The 17,391-nt window shown below is 39.1% G+C and overlaps 1 protein-coding gene across 1 annotated transcript in view; it reads left to right on the top strand.

Annotated features, from left to right (window-relative positions):
* Positions 1-17,391, top strand: part of LOC114548571 (protocadherin-15-like) — a 142,330-nt gene that overhangs the window by 92,126 nt on the left and 32,813 nt on the right. Inside the window, 6 exon segments of the mRNA XM_028568558.1 lie at positions 7,428-7,537; positions 8,031-8,171; positions 11,847-11,897; positions 11,900-11,973; positions 15,793-16,023; positions 16,343-16,431. Of these exon segments, the coding sequence (XP_028424359.1) occupies positions 7,428-7,537; positions 8,031-8,171; positions 11,847-11,897; positions 11,900-11,973; positions 15,793-16,023; positions 16,343-16,431 (696 nt within the window).

Below are 17,391 nucleotides of genomic sequence, written 5' to 3'. Positions count from 1 at the left end.
CCTGGGGAGGGGGAGCCTCAGGCAATTCAAGAAAGATAGAGTGAGGATGGCCAAAAGACTAAAGCTGGCAGCTTTTAAATTACTAATTTAGTGTGTATGGTCCCTTCTTTTTTATTTGTTGTTACATAGAAGCCAACATGATAGCTAACATCTACTAGAAACTGTCATGTCATGTCTTCTCAAAGCACAGAACAAAGCCTGGCGACAATTAAGTCTACGGTGAAAGCAAATTTAAACACACACACACACACACACACACACACACACACACACACACACACACACAGTTCACAGTTCACAGTTCAGTTTGACTCATAACATTTCAATGCCACACCAGTCCTTTTCAAGTATCTCTTTATAACAGTATTTATTTCAATGAGTATCTATTTTTTAACACGGTTGCTACATATTTTAGTCTTTTTTATTATTATTCGTGGATCTTTATAGTTCATTAGCAGACGTGGTTGCAACCATAAGCGTCTGATAAGAAATGAGGGCCGAGGATAATGACACAAGAGAGGGGGACTGATGGGGTGGACGGAGAGAAGGTAATCACAATAGACTTGACCATCTCCTGAAGTCTCTTTACTGTCTTTCTCTGTTTCATTAAAACCACTCAAAATACTAAATGACACACGCCAGCACACACAGGTGGCTAACAATGAAATATTGAACCCACAGCAGTCTGTTTTTATGTATCACAAGCTTAAGTGCAAATGAAAGAACAGTATACCAGGAGAATTACAGTATATTTACGTTCCCTTTTTTGTATTCCAAATCCACATCTACAACAAAGACAAATCATAGAACCTGAACCCTACAGTAGAAGTGGTGAATCATCATTTGAATCATTTTTGTAACAACATTTTCAGACTTTGTTTTCCTGAAGATAGAGGCATCAGATCAGAAAACACCCTCATATTTTAACATGACTTCACTGTAATGACTGTAATTGTGCCCTTTTTTTCTACTTACAGCATGTAAAGTTTCAGCAAAGTAATTGGTGCGCCATGTGTTTCCACACACACCTGGTTTGGTTCACAACACTACAGCATAATGGGAAACATGAAACTATGGGACTTCATCCGTCATTACTGCTGGTTGTAGCTGAAGGATTTACAAATTATCTCGTCTCACAGTTATTAATTCTCATTTATATTCAACAAAAATGTAAAGGCCAGGGTTTTTGTTATTCATTGGACTTTTGAGTTTTTAAATAACAATTTCAAATATAATGTCACCGCACGTCTGTGCGAGTGTGGTTGTAACTGTGAGGGGAAGATGTTATCAGTCTATAGACACATGCACAGACATACAGATATGCCGAACCAATAATTTTTACAGAAGTGATGTGAGATGCATTTTCTTGTTACAGCATATTTGCACACATACGCAGACTTTCTGCTCGTCAATATCGCCATTTTTTCCTTGACTGTCAATTTAACTCAAATCTTCACAAACCTTTTCTGCATTTTAATAATTTTTTGCTTTTGGTGCATGCTTCTTTGTCTCTTTATATCACCTTCCCTCTGATTCCCTCCTCTTCTCAAAAGCCCTTGTATGTATTGCTGGTCCTTGTTCTCTCCCTGTGCTGTTTCATATGTTTTATGTATTAGTACTTCAACAGCGCTCCACTCTAGTTCAGACTGTTTGAGAGATACTAACCCATTTGACTGTCAGTTGACAATTACGACAAGACTGTAAAGCAAAAGGTGAGAAGAGGGTCATGAAAAGAGAGGAGAAAAATGCTGAGACACTTGCCAACTGAACACAGAAAAGAGAGAATCAGTTTGGTCTTTGTGACTCTCTGTATCTCTCAGAGAGAGTGATTGACAGAAATGGAGAAGTCGCGTGTGTCTGTCTGTGTGTGTGTGTGTGTGTGTGTGTGTGTGTGAGAGCCAGTACAGCAGAATAGAGAGAGGTAAGAGAGATCGATGTGGGATTAGAGAGAGAAGGAAAGTGCCAGAGGGTACAGAAAATGAATTTTGATATTCAAACAGTGCTGAAATAATAACGAAGAAGAAATAATGACATGCCCTGGCATCTGTAATAAAATCACCAATATTGGCGCACTATCACAACATTTTAACTGCAGCCTACTGCACTGTGATGTTCTTAACAAACCAAAAGCAACAGTTTGAAAAAAACACATTTTAACGGGTCAAATGTTGTAAAATTGCAACACCTGCCTTATCAGTAAATGTTTGGATTTCAACCAGCATGTCTCCAACCAGCTTTTGAAATTGTAGGGACATGTGAATGGAATATTGGAGTCTTTCAGTACTGAAAAAAGGCCCCAGCAGGAGAAGAAGTCATTTATAGAACTCCAGCCAGCATGTAAAGGTTATTACTGCAGCCACTTAAAACCCCTCGCTCAACAGTCTCCTAATGAAAATCCCTACAGTCAATTAGTAACCGTCTGGGAAGGGAGGGAGGGGGACGCAGGGAGATGCAGTCAAATATGTGGCAACAGTAGGAAAGAAAACAGCGTGTTGTCATTTTAGGTTGGTGTTCATGTAGCGGCCAGTGCTGCTAGCTAAGGCAGCTGAATGCTAGCTGTTAACATATTCCATTTTATTCTAAGCAAAAGAGAACAGCGGTCTTATTAGATATCATATTTACTATACTAGACTTGAAAGGTTCTACCTACACAACATCAATGCCGTTGAGAGGAGAGAAGAGAAACAGACTTTTAATGAAATACATATGCATCCATCCGAATTTTAGACAGAAGTTTTAATAATTTACCAGAGAAAGTCTATATTACAGGCTACAGTGGCGAAGGAAGGAAACCTCCATAATGTTGATCCATACTGTAACTTTAGCTGTCAGCTTCTTGTTCTAAGTAACAATTTTCCTGATGAAGTGGTTGAACCAGTTATTGTTTGCTAACCCTACCAGCAGACAAAACAGCTAAATGAATAAATCAACACCAGTTTGATTGATATTCCTTTGAGTGAACAAAAGAAAAAAAACCATGATTAATGGAAATAAAAAAATAGAGAGATCTTATCAATACAACGGCAGTTTGACTAATATTCCCCTGGCTTCCACAAAAAAACATGATTTAGCAAGATAAATAAAACCAACAAGTGCTTTTGGTTTGGTCGAGCAGCCAGAGATGACACAGTGTATCACCATAGTGCTGGGCAGACACTGTACGATTAATCCTAATTTCTGAATTAGTCGCCCCCAACTATGTTTTAGAAATCACGAATTTCTGCCAGATCAGCTGTTGTTTGAGTTCGGTTCAGTTTGAGGAGGGTCACAATGCCTGACCAGGTCCGGCTGTTCTGATGGATTTCTTAATAATAATAATAATAATAATAATAAAAAAGGTTTTTGTCACGGTTTTGCGGTTTCAACAGTTCCACAATCCAATGTCCCACATTACTGCTGTCAAAGGATCCGTTATAAACCAGAATGAGCTTGTTTTAACATTATTATAGTAATATTTATTATAGTAATGTTTTGGATTAGTGTTGGGAAATAAGTTACATTTTTCAAACCGTCAACCCAACAACCGTACACCTTTTGAATTCAAGTTTCTCTCTTTCACCGAACTTAGACTAGCTTAACTAAAGGCCTTGTGAACTTTATTCAAACTCTACGGAAACAAAATAAAACTCACCAAAATCATCTTGTTTAGTCTTTCCATTGTTCCAATCACTAACTCTACTTTGGTCAAAATAAACCCTTAATTCATTGTAAGATGTTAAAATATGCTGGCTCTGCGCTGTTTTTCTGCAGTTGCACCGAGCTTTGCCAGCTCACTTAGCAGCGGCTCTCGTTCTTCGGAGGCAGACCATTAAATTAGCAAAATAAAATGACAATAGCCCCAACAAAATAATATTAAAATTATATTTAATATATTTTTCCAAACACCCAACCCTATTTTGGGTAACTGTAGTTTTGACTGAGACTGTGCTGAGACAGACCACATTTTCCCAGCTATCTGCAGATCTATATTCTTTTTTCTTCTTGCTTTCCGTTAAAAATAGAATTGCATTAACTAAATTTAGTAACAAAAGTAATCTGTCAATTGTCAATGGAAAAAAAAGCAATCAGGGCTTTCATGTTTATGTTCAGTGTGCCACAACATGACAGGTAAATCAAATGTATGAACATAGAAGCTTCACTTAGTGATTAAAACATGGTGTGAGTTAATGCTACCTCCGAGATTTACAAAATTATACAGCATATGCCCAGCTTAGATAATGTTTATCATTATCAAGGACTGCTAATGTTGGCTAATGAGATTTGACCTACTTGAGTTTGCCTTGGCTTGCTGTCTTCCAGGCATGGCCTCCCACGGCGAGTACAGTATGTCATGTGGTAGATCAAACGTGACTGTCATGTGCGGAAAAAAAGCCTTGCCAGAGCTTGACAAAACCAAAGCACTGCTCGGCACAGAGGATATTATAGTTTGGTGTGGACAGAGAGACATGGAGAAAGAAAGAGATTAAAAGAAACAACAGAACCAGAATTTCAGTAAAGAATGAGAGAAATGAAAAGGAGCAGTGTGAGGAGGGATAGAATAGAAGCGGGGGAGATGATGTTGTCATATATATTTGAAGAGACAGTCTAAAAAGAGGAAAAAAACATAATGAGTGAGGCAAATAAATTGCAGTGGCTGTAAGAGAAAGACCCACAGAGAGGAGGGTTCATTGCATCTATTCTAAGCCTCATAATTCTGTGTCTACCTTCACACTGCTGAACCACTGAACACTCCCGCAGCTCTATAGCCTACATTCATTCTGAATATGTGCTTCTGGTGTGGGTGGGCCATCTATCCATCCCTTTGTGTGGACAAAAATATGTTTACACTGTCATAACAATTCTATCGTGACAAGGTAAATCTTTCATTTAGACCACAGAGTTGGGTTTAGACTTCTTGTTTGAATGATTACATTACAGTTAGAGTATAGGCATCCAGGGATTAAATGAAAGTCAAAACAATGTCCCTACAAGTATAGTAGTACACATTTGTGGGCGTGTGTGTGTGTGTTTCTGTTATCAGTATCAGCCCAGCTTGCTGTAGTGAGGACAGCAATGATTAGCAAGCGCAGGAGGAGGGATAAGGGCTTGATAATGAGCTGTGTGTGTGCAGGTGTGTGTGTGTTTATCTTTACTATGCCATGAACTATACATGTGCATGGAGGCTTGTGTGCATCTCTACGCCTGTAAATGTGTTATGACCCATCTACAGTTGTGTGTGTTGGTATCATTGTATTCTCTGTGTGCAAGCAGTCTAGTGTATCAGCTTACTTGTGTGTGTGTGTGTGTGTGTGTGTGTGGGGGGGAACGGCATCCTCTCAATTGTGCTCCTTCACCCCTTTCAAACAGCCATTGTGGAGAGGGAGGAATGATAACAATTGTAGCTGAGGTCTGCTGGGATGTTGGCTGGAAGCTGCCGCCTGAGGGAAATAAGGGGAGGAGGTGAGGGGTGAATGGAAAGATGGAGGAAAGAGGAGATATGGATGCAGAAAGAGAATGTAGGTGGACATGTGTAATGTAATGGGTTTAAGTGGGAAATTAAAGTTTTAGTGGGGAAGAAGAATCGGAGAGAGAGACGAAAACGTGATATACGAGAGGTAGAAAAAGCAAAATACTTATACTTCTTGTATACTTAAATACGAGAAGAGAGGAATAAAATAAGTTCATGTTTCGAGTAAATGCCCTACAACACAGCAGGGCAAAATGTATTAATGGACTATATTTGTGCTGCTGCCGCAGCTAAACTAAGTAAATGCAAACTTTAGTTTTTTCTCATTCTCTGTACCAATGTGAATGGATGTAGAAAAACACTCATTTATATGTTGGGTGAATTCATAAAGCTTCTGCTCTTGAATCCTTTTACAGTCCTATTCCGTATTATTTTAAAAGTCCATAGATGACCATATTTTCCTTATTAATGTATGAATATTGTCGAAAATTCAACATTTCAGGAGTGTTCAGGTCCACTCTTTATGTATACCATGAAATAAAGGCAGAAAATGAAAAATATAACAAAATATATCCAAAAAGTAAAAAAACATGCCACAATAGGAAAATGTGTAAATGGTCAAATGAATGATGGCTATTTAGCAGCTTCAGTTTCAGGGTCCTGGTATTGTGCATGCTGGCTCACTGCCACTGCTGACTTGGATACTTAGAACAGAGCCGTCGTTAATGTTATCCGTGACATCTGTGCTTTTCCTGCTATGTCAAAGTGTCTGCTGTGAAAAGGGCCTAACATTTATACTGTATATATTTTCAAAGAGGATTTATTTTTGGCTGCTGCAATTATAAACCTCCTAAAGTTGCATCGCCTAACACAATAATTCTGTTACCCATTTAAATCTATATGCATTCAATAAACTTGAGGTTTATTAGATATTTGCTTGTTTTGGGTAGAGCAGGTGGTTAGAGTTGCAATGGACTAGGCTGGAAGTTAATATCTACACACAATCACACACACACACACACACACTCACTCACACTCTCGCGCTCCCCAACAGTCCCATTTATCACGTTGTGATTACTTGATAGCTTAGCCAGTTGGTAGCCCATGTTATAATGTTTAGCCAGCTGTGACGGTTGGCCTAATGACCGGACTGGGTTTATTTAATGGAGTGAAATCTGCTGGAAATTTGAGAGCTGCCAGATTCTGAGAAAATCTGTCAGGGTTGTAAGCAGGGAAACCTGCCCACCACATGCAATAAGAAGCAGGTGGACAAAAACAAGACCATGCCTCTTTGAAAGCCATTGACGATGTACAGTATTTTCACTGCCTGGCTCAGGCCAGTAATAGGGCCTGTCAGACATCCTGTTCCAAATGTACTTTATCAAGTAAGTTTTATCCAAACACAGTGTACACCATCTTAAAGCACCATGCGGTGGGCTGTGTATGTTTTAGTACATTAACTTAAGTCACGTATGGTTTATGTTACTGCTAAGGGTTAAAACAATTAGCTGGTTAATCCACTAGTCAACAGAATATAAATCACCACTATTTTTTTTACTTTTTACTTTTCGAGCACAAATGTCAGACATTCTATAGTTCCAGCTTCTCAATTGTGGGGATTTTCTGCTTTTCTCAGTTTCAAACAACAGTAAACTGACTATCTTTCTTCCTAACACTTAACCTTGGGCTCAGGGAAATTATTATGGGGTATTTTCTGACATTAGACAATTGTCAGATGATTGATTATGAAGATAATCATTAGTTGCAGCCCTAATTATTATCAGCCTTTTACCAAATCATACTCTGTATTTACTAAATGTCTCAATGTCAAGGTACGGAAAGCTGTCAGCATGAAGTAAAACATTTGGACAGATATAACACACAAATTGCAGTCGACCCTTGAGAGCGAGTGGGCCCGCAGTCTACATGTACATATTTAATTTTCTTATCAGTTGATATTGATTGACTGATCCGTTCCCAGGTTTCCACTAGTGAGTGAGGAGGCTCCTGTTGGAACCCCGGTGGGAGCCATCATGGCGGCTGCTGTCAATCAAACTATCGTCTACTCCATCATCGAAGGCAACCAGGGAGGTGAGTATATTTAGAGTAGTGCCTGTTGTGGGTTTCAGTTTTGGAGTTGGCTGGATATACTGTCTAGTTGTGACCGCAGATAAAATATCTGGTTCACTTATACCATTAAGTTATGTATGTGTGCGAGTCAAGTTCACGGAAAGCATGAATGTAACTGTTAGTGTGCTACAAGTTATTCTTATTAACCTGGGAAAACAAGACCTGATCACAGATTCAATATGGGAGTGAAATAAAGACTATTAAATTACATATTGATTTTATCCGATTATTAAACACTTGAAATGTCAAGCGTAAACGTAGCCTAGGAGTAAAAGGTTTCAGGTTAGATTGCTTGTTTTTTCTTTTGCAATTTGGTGAAGCTTTTAATTGAAACAATGTTCAAAATATCTCCTGTGCAAACACCTCCCTTTCCCTGATATTTTGCTCTCGGTTTCTTTCATCCGACTCTTTCTCCCGCTCTTGCTGTCTGTCTTTGTCTCTCTTGTCTCTCTAGGTGTGTTCACATTAAATGAAACGACAGGAGTGATTTCCACAGCCAAGCCGCTGGACTACGAGGCCACCTCTACCTACGTTCTAAGGGTAGAAGCAGACTCCATGGGAGTGGTGTCCTCAAACTTTCGAGTTCCCTCAAAGAGTAAGTGCGTGGTTGTGTTGTTGATCTCCTCCTCCTCTAAGATTACAGGACTAACTTTTGACATTGGGTTGCATCACCGCAGATTTCACAGATTCTCTTCTCTCTAATCACACACACACACACACACACACACACACACACACACACACACACACACACACATGCACACATTAAAGGAATACAAAGTAACATTACCCACATAAGCATTACCCACTATGTGAGATTGTTAAGATAAACTTGCCATAGGCTTTAGCTTTCTCTTTTGCACATAAACTCATCTCTCTTTTACTCTGGAGTCACTCTCAATATATCTGGATCTCTTTCTACGTTTTCCCTATACAAGTTGTCTTAGAAAACATGTTATATTGGGCCTCGGCTGCTTACCTTTCAAACTGCCTTTCCCTCTCTCTATCAAGCCTGTAGGCTACACCAGTTTGTTTTTATAACGCTTGCCTTTCATCCTCTTTCTATATTTGTGTCTGGCTATCACAGGTCTTGCCAATGTGCAATTATGTCCAGAATGTATCTCTTAAATATCAAACATGTTTGCACGGATCAAAGTGACCAAATAAAGCTGTTGTGCAGTTTGGAAGATTGTAGACTTTATCTGTAAAGCCGTTACTTTCCCGAGGATACTCGGTCCCAAACATTGGCACAGAATAATCTGTGTAGGTCAAATCAGGGTTAAATTGAACTGATCCTGCTGTAATCTAAGCACAGCCTTAAAGGAACACGCCGACTTATTGGGAATTTAGCTTATTCACCGTAACCCCCAGAGTTAGACAAGTTGATACATACCCTTCTCATCTCCGTGTGTGCTGTAATTGCTGTCTGACGGCTCCAGCAGCATCAGGCCAGCACAGAACATGCAGGTGGATGGTTCCAGTAATCCTACTGCTCCGAATAAGAGACAAAATAACGCCAACATGTTCCTATTTACATGTTGTGATTTATAGAGTCACAGCGTGTACAAAAAACAACGTAACATGAGACACAGCCATCTTCTAACTGTAAACAAACCGGGAACTATATTCTCAGGCGGAAGAATATAGTACTTGGGCGGAGTGATATGCTCGCAGCAAGCCTGTCTGAGAATATAGTTCCCGGTTTGTTTACTGTTAGAAAGATGGCTGTGTCTCATATTACGTTTTTTTGTACACGCCAGACTATACAAATCACAACATGTAAATAGGAACATGTTGGCGTTATTTTGTCACTTTTGTCACAATTTGGAGCAGTAGGCTAGTTGGAACCAGTTACCTGCAGGATCTGTGCTGGGCTAAGCTAATGCTGGAGCCGTCAGACAGCGTTACAGCACGCACAGAGATGAGAAGGGTATGTATCGACTTGTCTTACTCTGGGGGTTACGGTGAATAAGCTAAATTCCCAATAAGTCGGCGTGTTCCTTTAAATTATTTTTTTTAATATTATTTAGTTTTATACTCTTCCTTCATTCTGTCTTAAATTTCTTTAATTTCTATTCCTATTTCAATCCATCCAAAAATTACAGTTCATTCAGTTGCATGTGTGAGGAGCGCACAAAGAAGGTTTTTATGGTTTTAATTAAAATAACTTTTCCCTCTGACTTTCTTTTTTCCTTTCTCACTTTTCTCAGCCTTTTCTAACTTGTGTCTGATATTTCTGTCTTTTCTCTTTCTTTCAAAACATATCTTCTTCTTAATTGATGCTCAGCTCCCCAGGTTTCCCATTTCTTCTTTTATCATAGTGTTTACCCCATGCTATTGTCATTTCATTCAGCTATTGAATTTAATTAAAGCATTCTGCAGGGATTACATCTACAAATCTTTGTAGTCATTAGCAAATCTTACACCTTTTAATCAGGCAACAAATCAATAAGATTCTAACAATGTGTTATCCAGTAAAAAGGTTTGGATCGTAAATAGACATTTTGGTTTGGCGTCTCAGTGGCTGTAGTAGATAAGCAGATTCATGTTTGCATCTGCTTGTTTGTTTGCATTTTATGTTTTTGCGTGCCAAAGTTTTTTTTATGTGATTTTAATTGTCTTTCTTGGAGTATAACTTGAGAAGTACAGAATCCTGGATTTTTTTCTTTCCTTCTGGCACATGATTTACCCTTTTACAAGTCCGGTTGATGTATTGTGTTGCAGTTTTACGTGGGTGTGATTCACAATTCCCTGTTTTTGGCCAGATAAGACTGAATGTGAGTCATTCCAAGTTGCAACTACTTAATATGAATGACAGAGGCTCGCTGTTGGCACATTGTTTTGTCCTATACTGAATGTGTAGCTTGGTTAGCATTAATGTTTAATCTATCTATATAATCATTTTTTTTCATGCAGTTTGTGTAAGTATTTTTGAAAACTTTTGACTTGGAAAGGCCATGATGTGGACTGCCATATGTCAATGGTCATGACCACAGCCTCCCTATACATCCATCCGTTCCTTATAGTTCTCACAGCATATTTTCAGAATTTGTCTTCTATCAGCACCGGAAGTGAAGCTAACAATCCTTTATTTATTACTAAAATACTCTCCCCTCTTAATAAATAATATCTTAGGATCCTTTTCCGAAATTAAACTTTGCTTAGTTATTCATCACTGTTTTAAGTTGTAGAGAGAATTTTGATATTTGAAACCAGGTTTTCAGTTTTACAGTTTAACTCTCCCTGCCTCTGCAGTTCCCCTGCTCGTCTTTATGTGGGGGGGTTCCAAAATGCTGCATTGTCAGACCAGTTTAATACTTGTCAACCTCTACAACCGATAGAGAATACAAAAATGAAAGCAGTATCAATTTAGACAGGTAGTGTAGAAATATGATCACCTGCAAGCAAAGATAGTAATAGCTGCTGCAGTTGTATTACTTTGACACCTGCAGGCAATGCAGAAGCTATAACTTTGCCTGCCCGATGATGGTATGTCATAACGGCTGGTGTTGCTGTTCTTTCTTTCTGTGTGGTACAGTTTGGACTTGCAGGTTCAGAACTGCAGGCCTAAAACTGGTGGTTGGTCTTGGTTAAGGGTGATTTACATCAATGTCTGTTTGTCCTCATTAATTCTTTGTATTTAGGGCAGCACGTTATGAGGAATATCTGCGATAACGTTGAATATCGCGATCATATTACTTGCGATAAATAAACAGACATAAAGTGTACTCACTTCGGCCTTTCTGCTGCTTTCAGTATATTGCTAAAATACAACACATTGCTTGTTGAATGAAAAAAAAAGATGAAAGGAATTTATTTCCAACATTCTTTTTTGAACAAATTTAACATTGTTTGTATTTCTTTAAACTAATCACAACCGTCCTGAGTGGCGCTAAGCCCCGGATGCAGCAACGGTGCCCTTCTAAAACAGATCTATCCCAGCAATGTATAAAAAGCACCAATAAAAAATAATGATAGTGCAGATACTCTCAATTAACTCAAAACATACTTGAGTACAGTATCGTCTTTTGGCGATGTGTTTATCGTGCAAGTTTACACCGCGATGAGGATGAAATAAAACAATATATTGTGCATCCCTCATTTTATTGTTTGCTTTTTATCCCAAATACTCTGATCTTTTTGACAATATCCCTTTATCTTTTTGTAATGACAAATGCAAATGTGTATCATAATGTATAAAGTGTGTGTGTGTGTGTGTGTGCGTGTGTGTGTGTGTGTGTGCGTGTGCGTGTGTGTGTGTGTGTTCTAGCCAACACAGCTAAGGTGGTAATCGATATCCAGGATGAGAACGACCACCCACCGGTTTCACCAGATCTCTTTACATTGGAGGGGTTGCAGAAGATGCTAAAACTTTTACCTCCGTCTTGCAAGTACAGGTACAGAAATGCACACACATACGTATACATGTAGGTAGAAAAAGTAATTAAAGAATGTAATGTAGTTAAAGAAGTGAAGCCCACGTGCCTGTTCAGGTAGCCCAACTTGAGTCACCGCTGCACTCAGATAGCACACTCCTCACTGAACATACATCCAACAAAGTCTTTTAATCATGGAACGAAACTTAAGCCGCCAGTCCTGCTCACTGCTGCATGCCTGCTGCCACACCGCTCACCTGAAAGCTATGCTGTTGCTTGTTGCTACGGCTGCGGGCGTTGCCTGCTGTTCATATTGTATTTCAAAAGGACCTTCAACCCTACATCCACCTGTAGGCTCAGAGTCCACCCACTCCCTGCTGTGCTAAGCTTGATGTTTCTTTGTGGGGAGCGACAAAGTCAGAGCTTATACAGCACACAATAATGCTGTACATATTCTACATTGACATAATAATCTTTTCCATGTGAGTTGGCCGACTGCATTACAACTTTTTAGTCTTCCGTTTGTAATATTGTTGCGTGGATTTGTTTTGTATTTTAAGAAGTTCCTTCTACTTGTCCTCGCTTGTTTGAACTGTTCTTGCTTAAAATAATATCCCTAATTTAATGTGAGACTTAAAATATTATGACTTGGACACTAAAGTAGCCTTGACAGCTTCCAATTTAATTCAGCTTAGCTCAGTATGTAGGTGCTTAGGCTTTCCGTGTGGATTTGTGTTCTTGTATTTGTGTTGTTAACTTTAAATGAAGATACTATTCAGTCCATTAAGTAACAGATTACCTGGTAAGATTATTCTGTTTCTCTCCCTTGACATATACCTCTCTATGAATTGATACATCTCTTTGTTTCCCCTTTCTTTTTTAACTAACTCTGGATAATTTAATATCAATGTAAACAATTTGATTGCCTCTTGTATTATTGAAATGCCTTTTAGGACCCAAAATGGGTCACAGAGCCCTCAGCCTCTATCTGAGAAGTAGCAATATGTTTTAATGAGCCTGGATGCCACCAGAGACTAGAGACTCTAGTCTCTGGCAGAAAAGTATGTGCTTTAATATTTTATTTCGGTTTTTAAAATATTCTTAGATATTCCTCCTTCATTAGATCATACACAGTGAGAGTGACGGGAAAGATGAGAGAATAAGGGAGAGCATGCAACTCATAAGAGTCATTTTCAAAATCACAGTTTCACAAGCGTTAAAAATGTGCTTTTCTTACTGATAAACCTGGTATACCAAATTATTATTCCTCTGCTGCAAACATCTGAGGGTGGTGGTTTTGCATATGGATTTTTAGTGTCAAGGTTGGAGCTGGTTTAGAGTAACCTGCTCTACAGTTATCTGACCTCCTTAAATACTTTAACAGATTGACGGGAAAACTAATAGTCAACTAGTAGGCTCGATTACCACAGGGAGAAGGAATGGATCTGGAATTTGGACAGAAGAGTGAGGATTGATGGTTAGATAAAGATAGCTGGCATCCTGCTGAGAGACAAACCGACTGGACAGAAGAAGGTAGGGAAGACATACATGATTCATGTGTGGATGAATAGATGGAGTTGGGGGGTGGGGGAGGACTAGAAAGATGGACAGGGATGCTCTCGGCACATTTGCTAACCTTTAGATGAAAGAGTGTGTGAGACAAGAGGTGGAGAGAACATTGCATTTTCAATCTCAGTGGTTTCACTCAAGTATAACTAATTCCATCAGATCTGTCTGAAGCACGCACGTTGTCTTAATGAGTATTGTGTGTGTGTGTGTGTGTGTGTGTGTGTGTGTGTGTGTGTGTGTGTGTGTCTGTCTGTCTGTCTGTCTGTCTCTGTCCCAGTGTGTGTGTGTGTGTGTGTGTGTGTCTGTGTCTGTCTGTCTGTCTGTCTGTCTGTGTGTGTGTGTGTCTGTGTCTGTCTGTCCTTAGGTCTGTCTCTGTGTGTGCGTGTGTGTGTGTGTGTGTGTGTGTGTGTGTGTGTGTGTGTGTGTGCGCGTGTGTGTGTGCGCGTGTACCAGGCTACATGTTGTTATCTGTGTGTATTGCTACATGCAGTGGTGTCAGAGTGTATGTGTTCAAGTGCATGTGCAGGAGTTCAGTCTTTTTGTCCCTCAGATGTTGCCAAATCACAAATATTAATCAGATTGCAGATGAGTCTCAGATTGGCAAACCTACTCGACAGTACCTCCAAAGATTATTTTGTTCTTTTAAAACCAATTTGTCAAATTTTGTCATCCCAAGACGTTTGGCACTTCTCTTACCACAACTAAAGCAAATAGCCTTCTTTCTTTCTCCAGCCTTTCCTATCCCCTTTTAATGACAAATTCTAAGTCCAACCTTCTCTTTTAGTGGATGTTAATACCAAAAATAGCCCTGAATTAAAAAAAAAACAGCTGCATTGGAGTCAGTCTTTTGCTGGATGTACTTGTGAGAAGATAGGAAGTCCAGATTAAATAATTAATTCATGAGTTTGAAGATGACAAAACTCCGCACAGCAGTAGAAATTATCATGCAATTCTGGACAGTTACCACAGCAAAAATCGTTTTATTCTCCATCATGGCAATACCAGAATAAACTATGACAATTATGTTATCTGATTGGCAAACACAGTGCTTTGCCAGATTATGTTTTTTGCCTTTTCCACATTTTTTTAAGCTCTCCTTAGGCACCACCCAGTGCTTTCATTGACATTAATGAGGAGGCTACATTTCTCTTTCACACAAGGTTGTCTGAACATGGCCTTACTTACCAAGTGATTCACTCATCTTGTAAAAATGCTTTTAACTGAGGCTCAGGTGTGCAGGAGACTCAGAGTGATTGCTTTTATTTTGGCTTTCACCTTGTTGAATTCCTTTTAAAATGGGCAAAATACTACAGTAGAAGAGAAAAGGCGGTAAAATCACTGAACTGTTTACAGCACTTGATAACTTTGCTTAAATTCTTTGTCCATGTATTTATTTTTTAAGATACTATCACTCTATTATTAGCACACAAACACTTTTAGTTATAGGAAATGATGCAACAGAGCAAAGGCAATCTCACCATGACTTTACAATGACTTTTACACTGCTGCCAACTAAAGAGACAGCTACATGTTTTTCCAACAGTTCAGTCCTCTTTTCTTTTCTGCTTCCATTACCTTATTCCCTGGCCATAAGAAAAATCGTTTTTTTTGTTTTGTTTCTCGCCATCATAGCTTTACCTTTGATGTGGTGAGTGTCTCAGAGCGGAATCTGTAGTCTATACTCCCAGCCCTTCTTGTAAAGACCCGGCAATAAATCAATGTCTGTCTAAGTGTGTGTCTGTGTCTGGACATGAATGTGAGGTTTGCATTTATGTGTGAATGAGGGCGGGACTTGATAGTTAGCTGGAATGACAGAACAGAAGAATAGACCTGCATACAGCTCAAAGCACCACTTTACCCCCTGCTGTTGATTCAGAGTACTACATCAAACAATACAAACAAGCAGGGCAGTTTTCCCCAGAGGGAAGGGAAACTCCAGAAAGAATTACAATAGTATGGCCTTTCGGTGACTGACAAGTACAAGACAGACAGCATATCAGTCCTGAACTAATCAATATACATGGCGTCGCTACATATTGATTAGCAGCTCAAACACCTAGAATCAGCGAAGAGAAGGGCTCACAATCTTTAATCATCACAGAACATTAGAATGGAATTGATTATTTTAATAATAGCAACAATTACTTGATCAGTGTTTTGTTGATGTTGACATTTCGTTTTAATAGTGATAATGATGATATTGTGGTAGTGTCATGATGATGGTTAGAATAATGACACTGTGTAGTGATTCTTATTTACCTTATTTTACAGGCCCTGGACAAAGACACTGGTAACTACAGTTCTATGATGTACCGGCTGATCATTCCCCCTCCTGCCGGTAAAGACACTAAAGATAGCAAAGACGGCTTCATCATCGAACCATACAGCGGCGTGGTGAAAACGGCAATCATGTACCGCAACATGAGGCGATCGTATTTTAAGTTTGAGGTGGTTGCTACAGACAACTATGGTCAAGGACACAGCAGCAAGGCGGAGATAGTGGTGTGTATATCTATATTTTTGACATTGATGGCAGGTTTATAATCACTTCCTTCATCTTATAGTCTACATTTCTCCTTATAGTTGTATGACATGATTTAACTTAATTGCAAAAAGATTTCATATGGCTCCTAGAATGTCCTTGAAGCAGAAAAAAGTGTGAAAACTAATTCACAAACTTGAAGCAGATTGGAAATGTTATCTTTTCCAAAGCAAACTTCTTTTTCCACTGGTGGAGGTGCCATCTGACCAGGTTTAGTTAAGTAGTTTAAATGTAGAAATGAGTTGTTTTTTTTTTGCATTTTTTCCCCCTGTTGTGTAGGTATCGGTTGTGAACCAGCTGGACATGCAGGTGGTCGTATCAAATGTCCCTCCAACGTATGTGGAGAAAAACAAAATCAAGCTGCTCAGGTAATGTACATAATACTGTATCTTGTTTTTTATATAATATGTTAATAAATCATCTATAGCATTAAGCTGGCTGTAACATGTGCCCTGAGTGACAGCTGCCCGCATTTGAAGGATACCTTCTCTGTTGAACCTCTGAGCCTCTGCTTACATAACGTTTATTGTTAGACTATGTATGAAGTTGCCCACTCTTCTTCCTATATTTTAATACTGTACCTCTGAATAAGTAATTTCATAGAACAGTCATACAGTAAAAACACATCAAGCTGTCCATATGTATTGCATTGTCACTGCAAGAATGAAAAGTTAGTAGTAATAGTTCAGAAGTTTCACAGTTTGGTTTTAGAGTGGGTTTTCATACAGTACTTCTATATTGACTTAGTTATGTGTCTCCATAGGAAGGAGTGAAGCTGTAATTGCTTCCATGGGGAAATCACTTGTGTTTAAAAATAGTGTTTTTATCATAATGAAGTGTCCTAGTCAGAATGACGCTCCAAGTGCTTTGTTGAACTAGACCCACACTGGGACTGAAGCGGGCACCACAGCTAGACCACAGCTAACAGAGAAAACAATCTCCCTGTTAATGTAATAAAAACATACCGAGCTGTCGTTACACACGTAGTTTGTCTTTATATTTTACATGTTACATTGAGATTTAGGGGCACTAAAGACATTCAGATCCTTGTATGTTAACATGAGGACATATTTTTCTGGGAATGTTTTGTAAGATAAATTTCCGCAATGGTGATTTTTGAAATGTTACCTACTGTATGTCCTACCAGTTAGCTCCTTTGTATTCCTCCCCCATCCTCTGTCTCTTGAAGCCAACACACACTATTAAAGACATTTTTTGCTGCGCTCAAAACATTTGGGGCTCGAGCCCTGGAAAAAAAAAAATACCTTATCGGCACCGCAGTGGCAGCTTAAATGGGAGATATTCTGACTTTGCTCCCATGCTGCGCG

The sequence above is a fragment of the Perca flavescens genome, chromosome 21, assembly GCF_004354835.1.
Source record: "Perca flavescens isolate YP-PL-M2 chromosome 21, PFLA_1.0, whole genome shotgun sequence".
NCBI lineage: Eukaryota > Metazoa > Chordata > Actinopteri > Perciformes > Percidae > Perca > Perca flavescens.
This window is presented reverse-complemented; position numbering and strand designations above follow the sequence as displayed.